At 29.2% G+C, this 7,111-nt stretch overlaps 1 protein-coding gene across 3 annotated transcripts; it reads left to right on the forward strand.

Moving 5' to 3' along the window:
- Positions 1 to 1,038: 1,038 nt before the first annotated feature.
- On the forward strand, positions 1,039 to 6,202 carry LOC114939722 (putative cytochrome P450 6a13). 3 transcript variants are annotated; one of them, XM_085483657.1, is made up of 6 exons: positions 1,039 to 1,376; positions 2,133 to 2,984; positions 3,140 to 3,710; positions 3,789 to 4,010; positions 4,674 to 4,925; positions 5,873 to 6,202. In XM_085483657.1, exons 2-6 carry the CDS (start codon positions 2,634 to 2,636, stop codon positions 6,037 to 6,039), a joined length of 1,563 nt encoding a protein of 520 aa, XP_085339783.1. In that variant the 5' UTR covers positions 1,039 to 1,376; positions 2,133 to 2,633; the 3' UTR covers positions 6,040 to 6,202. The 3 variants fall into 3 exon arrangements, with proteins under 3 accessions (XP_085339783.1, XP_085339784.1, XP_029169980.1); XM_085483658.1 differs by having other exon boundaries at positions 2,136 to 2,984; XM_029314147.2 differs by having other exon boundaries at positions 1,039 to 2,984.
- Positions 6,203 to 7,111: the final 909 nt, after the last annotated feature.

Consider the following 7,111-nt stretch of genomic DNA (forward strand, 5'->3'; position numbering starts at 1 on the left):
ATTCCGGAAAAGAAATGTGGATCTATTTCTTCTGGATTGGTTTAAGTTATATATATTTATTTAATTATGCAAATAATTGATGAAGAGTTAAATTGAAAATGATAAAAGATTCATATGATACTTGACGTTCATAAGACGACTTAAGAGATCAGCTGTCATGTTTTAAATACATGAATTTCAACATAAAATTATTGTATTATACAACATAAAAATATAAAAGAACATCTGAATGTATTTATTGGCATCTTGATAACATATTTGATCGTATTATAAAGATAATGATTTGTACAATCAGTCACGTTCTACAAATCTCCAGTAAATCTTGATCTATATTAGATTAACAACGCATTGCACAATGTTTAGCAAAATATTTTTTCAGTGTAGTAAAAAAGAGAAGGAAAAGCGTAAAAATTTATTCAATGGATAATTATATATATATATCTAATCGATTTCTCATATATAATGTATGCTATTCGTGTTTGATATATAAGTAGTGCAACCAAATAGATTAGCTTCTGTTTTTATTTTGTCTGCTAAAAAAAAGCATTCATTTTATTACTCATTATTATTCATTGATTACAATTAAATATTTATGCGATACGAGAAAATTGTCAGAGTCGCGCGAAAAAATTCGATAGAATAAGGTCTGTCTCTTATTTAGTATGTGCAGGAATTAATAATTCCTACATTGAAAAAAAATATGTTAACTTGACTAAACTTTCAATTAAATATTATTTTGCTAACTGAACATATAAAAATATTTAAATTAAATATATATTAAATCTCATAACGAAACGTATATTATACTAATGCATATACATATGTTCAATTAACAAAATAGTAATTTAATTGAAAAGTTTAGTCAAGTTAACAAATATTTTTTCAGTGTAGTAAAAAAGAGAAGGAAAAGCGTAAAAATCTTTCTCGAAAAGATAAAATCTCGGATATCCGCGAAAGAGAAATCAGCAGCTACGAACTCTTCCGATTTACTGACTCCGAGCGAGCAAGGTCTCTATAAATGCGTGGCATTCGTATTGATAGCTTTTAGTGGTGGGAGGTCTTTCGAGAACGATACGACGCAACATATAAACATATGCGTGCGTCCACACCTATTGAATATATACACAGTATTGTTTATTTTTTTTTCTCCCACCGGATCCATTCCTATCCTCTTCGATCGCACGGTGATGATCGCGGCACATTCGCTGCTGGAAAATCGCGAACGCTTAGTAATGTCAAATAAAACTGGAATGTCGTGAAATGTTTTCTAGTGCGACGACGACATTTCTATGTGTCCTTTTATGTCAAATTAAATGAGATCGAAGCGATTCGTTATCGAATTGTCAAGTTCACGGACTGCGGAACGTAATCGGCCAGTGAGTGAATGAGTGTGCAGTTATTAAATGAAAAAAACCGGAATGCATCAAATTAATGATTGACGTCACGTAACAGCGTAAACGGAGTGAAAGAAAGAGTTGTCTAAATATGCAAAACTTGAAATATCGCGTTGCAGTATATATAAAAATAAAATAAATCTATATAAAATAATAATCTAATATACCATATATATGCGCGTTACAGAATTAATGATATATTACACTTAATAAAATGATATACGTGTTTTCTGTTTTAATTACTTAAGTTTCTCTCTATTATTACATGCTAATTTTAATGCAAAATATATAATTTTTAAAATATTTTATAATCTTAAACAAAATTGATAGTTTTTAAACTCAGAAAAGAGGCAAATTTTTTATAAAATCAAAAATCAGATAAAGAAATGCAATTAAATCCTTTAGCTGATGTTCAGAAATTAATCACGGATGACTTTTTGTTTTAAATTATTATCATCTTACAATTAGAGAGAATAGATGTATATACCTATATCAAATATTTTAACAGAAACAGTGAAATTGGAAATTACACAATAGAATTTATATAAAATTCTTAGAAAATTAACTATATACAGAAAAACTTTTTTCCTATCTTTTCTTCTGTTCTTAAAATTCTTAAAAATATATAAAAGAAACTTCTGCAACTTTTATACATGTAATACTTGATATTACAATAAAAGTTAAACCATTTTAATTTTGACAGAAAGTATATTAAATGATGAAATAATGTTTTTAAAGCAGCAGGTTGTTAAGAAGTGATCTACGCTAAACAGCTGCGTGCGAACGATTTGTATATGTGTGTTAAAGTTCACATGTAATCGCAGTGCAAACATGAACATCATAATCTATCTCCTTTAAATGCTCTTTGTGCGATTAAGAGTGTATGTTTGTAAAATAGATTTAAAAATAGATCTCGACGCCATCAAACAATCACAACTGCATTATACTATGATAATGCGACGATGTTGAATCGATATTTGATGCAAATGATTCAGTTTAACAATTAAATTAATATAAACCCGTATATGTGAAATGTATGTCTGAAAATTATATTAAAAATTATGTTGTGTATTGAAGATTAAAAATTATTAATTGGATCACTTATGTGAGATACAAAGCTATAAATAATTATTTATAAATATAAATAAAGCTGTAAATTATTATTTATATTATAAATTATAAATTATGTTTATAAAAAATTATATCTTTTTTTAACTCGTGCATCGAAAAAAATTGAAAATGCTTGATTTTGTAACGGTGTTACTAGATCCCTTCTTGCTTATCGGACTTCTTCTTGGTAGCCTATACTTTTATCTTAAGGCGACTTTTGATTTTTGGCAATGTCGCGGTGTACCATTCAGAAAGCCAACCGTGCTCGTTGGAAATTTCGGTTCCCTACTTTTATTCCAAAAGTCACAACCGGAAGGTATCAAAGAAATGTACCAGTGGTTCAAAGATGAAAGATTCTTCGGCGCGTTCCGCGTAAGAACGCCGGTATTAATCTTACGCGATCCCGATCTGGTAAAGAGTGTATTTGTCAAAGATTTTGCTTACTTCACGAACCGTGGAATTCCAATTAATAACACTCAGGTAATTATTATTTCTTTCTTTAGATAAAAAAAAAAACAGATAATTTCTTGAGCTTGTCTAATTACACTAAATCTTCAAAAATAATATAAGGCATGATATAATGAAGCTTTGATGTTAAAATGTCAATCCCATTTTAATTATGTATACCGCATCAGGATCCACTCTCCGGGCATCTGTTCAATCTCGAAGGACGCAAGTGGAAGGGCCTCAGGTCGAAATTGACACCCGCGTTCTCGTCAGGCAAACTGAAGCGGATGTTCTACCTGTTGGTGGAGTGCTCCGAGGAGTTGCAGAGGCTCATCGACGTAAGCTGCAACGCGGATCGTAATACAATCGAGGTGCGGGAACTCGCAGCGAAATTCACCATCGACGTTATCGGTAGCTGTGCCTTCGGCATACAGATACACGCTCTCACTGATGAGGAATCCGAATTTCATCGGGCGGCGAAGAGGCTCTCGAAGCCGAGCTACAAGACGACCCTCTGGAGGATGCTGCGAACGGCCATGCCGAAGTTGTACAAGCTGCTAGGCGTACAAATCATCGATCCGAATGTCACCAGATTCTTCAAGGACGTGGTGTCGCAGATGATCGATCAGAGAGAGAAAAATGATACTCGAAGACACGACTTCATGGACCTACTGGTCGAATTAAAGAACAAGGGCGTTCTGGAGAACGAATCTAGCGCGCAAATCTGCAACGAGGACACCCAAGCGGCAAAGGAAATTGGTAAAATGAATCGTGGAAGAGAGCATTCGTCTTTTTTATTCTTGAAAATAAGCTAAAAAGAATCCATTATTTTTGTAGAATTAGACGAAAACGCTATTGCAGCGCAAGCTTTCGTCTTCTTCACCGCTGGCTACGAAACATCCTCGAACACCATCGCATTCTGTCTTTACGAGTTAGCTTTGAATCAGGAAGTCCAAGAAAGAACCAGACAGGATATACGCAATGCCATAGAAGCACGAGATAATAAATTAACTTACGACGTAGTACAAGAGATGAAGTATCTCGATATGGTAATATTAGGTATGCACTCGATTACGATACAATCCAATTATTAAAGAGGGAAAGAGAATAATCATTCTGTAATTTTCTAGCAATGAGTACAATTTTAGCCTCAGAAATACTGTATTACATCACAATTTCAAGAAGTTTGCAATTAAAGTTGTAAAAAAAGACTATTTTAAATTTTAATTTTTAATTTTAAAAATCTGACAAATCAATCTTTAACACTAAATTATTAAGTTATTTATAAAACTTTCATATGTAATTGTTTTCAAGAAAATTAATTTTTACATTTGTCATATTAACTTTCATTTAAAATTTATTTTGACATCAGATTTATATTTGGCAACTAGACAAGAGACTAAATTTAATATAAATGATAAATTACGCTGATCTATAATCCTTTTTATAATTTTAATCTTAATTTTCTCAAAAAATTGGAACATGCATATTTCTGAGGTCAAAGTCATATTGACTATAAAAAAAGATTATTATAACTCATTACTATTCTTTTATTTTTTGTTGTTATCTTTATTAAAAAGATTTAAATTATTAAAATAATTATTAAAAGATTTACATTTACGACAAATTTTGACTAGTAATTTCGAATGCATTCACCATAAAAATCATAGCAATAAAAATAAAATTTGGATAAAATTACTACAAACATAAAAATGTGCGTAGAAACTCTCAGAAAGTATCCGCCAGCCCCATTGCTATCTCGGAAGTGTGAGTATAATTACCAGATACCTAATAGTAAAGTGGAATTGCCAGCCGGTATGCGGGTGATTATACCGATTTATGGCTTTCATCATGATCCAAATTATTATCCTGATCCGACAAAATTCAATCCTGAAAGATTTACAGAAGAGAATAAACGCACAAGACATCCTTACACATATCTTCCATTTGGAGAAGGGCCACGAAATTGCATAGGTATTGATTTTTATTTATTTAGCCTCTCTGTTATACTGTCTTTTTATTGCAATATTAAATTGAATGTTTTAAGTGTATTTTTAAAATGTTTTAAGTGTATTTTTAAAAAGTTAAAAATTTATATAAGAAAAGTTAAATAGATTTTGTTTGACTATGCTTTTAGTCAAACAAAATCTATTAAGTAATTTTTACTCAATAGTCTATTTTCAATTTTAATTTTTCTGTAGAATAGCTATAAATGGTATTGCGTATTGCACGAACTGCAAGTTAAGCAAACAGCTTATCCGGAATTTATAATTTGCTGACTCAACGCACATTGTTGCGTCACTCATTGCTTCGCTTGTATAAAACCAAAAAAAGTTTGATTATAGTCGGTGCTTGAAAACAGTGATAGAATTATTTGTCGATAAGAAATCATCTATATATAGATTTTCCAAATCCCATATAATCTCGCTTATCGATTCATAGATTTTAGAAAGTCTGTTTATCTTTGATCATTATCATTTATGTTTATTCTAAAAACAAAACAATATTAAATTGTGTATAATTATCATTTAACTCATTATATCTTTAATCTTTAATTTAATTTAATCTTAACATTTAATTTTAATAATTGACAAATAAGAAAATATATAATAATTAACATAAATAAGAAAGCATATTTTTTTTAATTGCGTAATATTTGCGAAACTTATTCGATAATTCGTTTAATCATTATTTATTTGAAAAGTAAGATGCACACAAAGTTGCTTGAGCATACAAATTTATATGCAATATGAAGCATTGCAAATTTATGCAATATGGAGGACAATCACCATGAAAATGTATCGTGCACTTTTTACAAAAAAAAACCATCTGTTACAATTCAATAAGCTTGTTTCGAAACCGCTATTAAATAATTGTCATAATTGCTGAAATGATGTATTCACGATTTCGTAACTTTGTAGGAACGCGATTTGCCTTGCTGGAAATCAAGATGGGGATAATATCGTTCCTCAAGGATCATCGAGTGGAAATGTGCGAAAGATCTATTGTACCGATAAAATTTAGCAAACGAAGTCTCGTGACCACGAGCGAAAAAGGATTTTGGCTCACCATTATTCCAACCATCTAGAGATCTGTCGATTTTTTATTTAAAAAAAAATGTTTAGGAATTTTTTAAAGAAAATTCTTAGAAATATATGATTAAATATATTAAATGTACATATATATAAAAGCGCAATCACAAATATATTATACTTAATAATATGTGTGGTTAATTGGCGGCAAAAATAGAATATCAGCTGTTGTTTCTTTCCTTGTGGTATTTTGTATAAGTTACTTAATTAAAAACTATAATCAGAAGCATTTTAAACGAAGAATTCATTGTTTACTAGAATCCGGATATATGTATATTATAGAAAAATTGAAAGAAATTTAATTTTCTTAATCTTGAAACAATCTTTCTCTAAAAAGTCATTTTAATAAAAAAATATATCTCGTTTCGTAAAAAGGAATAAATAATTTCTGCTAGTTTTATTAGAAAATAAAAGAAATTGATACACATATAAAATCATTAAAATATTATCAATTATATATTATCACAAATGTTACATCGATTTAATGATATACGTGTAATCATAATCATTCATACAATCTTTTAGAATTTTTTACAATACTTTTAGAAATATATATACTTTTAATATATGTTTAAAAAAATTACTTTAATCGAAAAAATAATAGTAATAAATTATATGTATATAAGTTGCTTTTATATATTTATAAAATTAGTGCAAAAATTTATATATCTTTAATACAATTATATGAATAATTTTAGTTAACAAAATAATGTTTGTTAAGTACAAAATTATTCACATAATTATAATAGAAATTCATGCGTACTTATCTATGTCACATGCATTATGTATACTTAGTAAAATTAAGTTTGTGTGAGAAATTACCTCATTATTTTGTACATGTATACATTGTTTTTAGAGAAATAATCAACTCCAAAGAAACAGTGTACTTAATTTTTGTACTTGTAAAACTATTTGCATAATATATGAATAGCGCGCAATAATAATTGTACAAAATATGTCGTGCTATTAAAGTACGAAGTTTTTATTTCTCATATAACATATAATGCACAAATAAGTCCCACGCATTTATTTTATTCTCTAATGCTTTAACTCTTAAACTTTCTTATC

The sequence above is a fragment of the Nylanderia fulva genome, unplaced genomic scaffold (genome assembly GCF_048542155.1).
Source record: "Nylanderia fulva isolate GAGA-0341 unplaced genomic scaffold, ASM4854215v1 Scaffold26, whole genome shotgun sequence".
In the NCBI taxonomy this organism is placed as follows: Eukaryota; Metazoa; Arthropoda; class Insecta; order Hymenoptera; family Formicidae; genus Nylanderia; species Nylanderia fulva.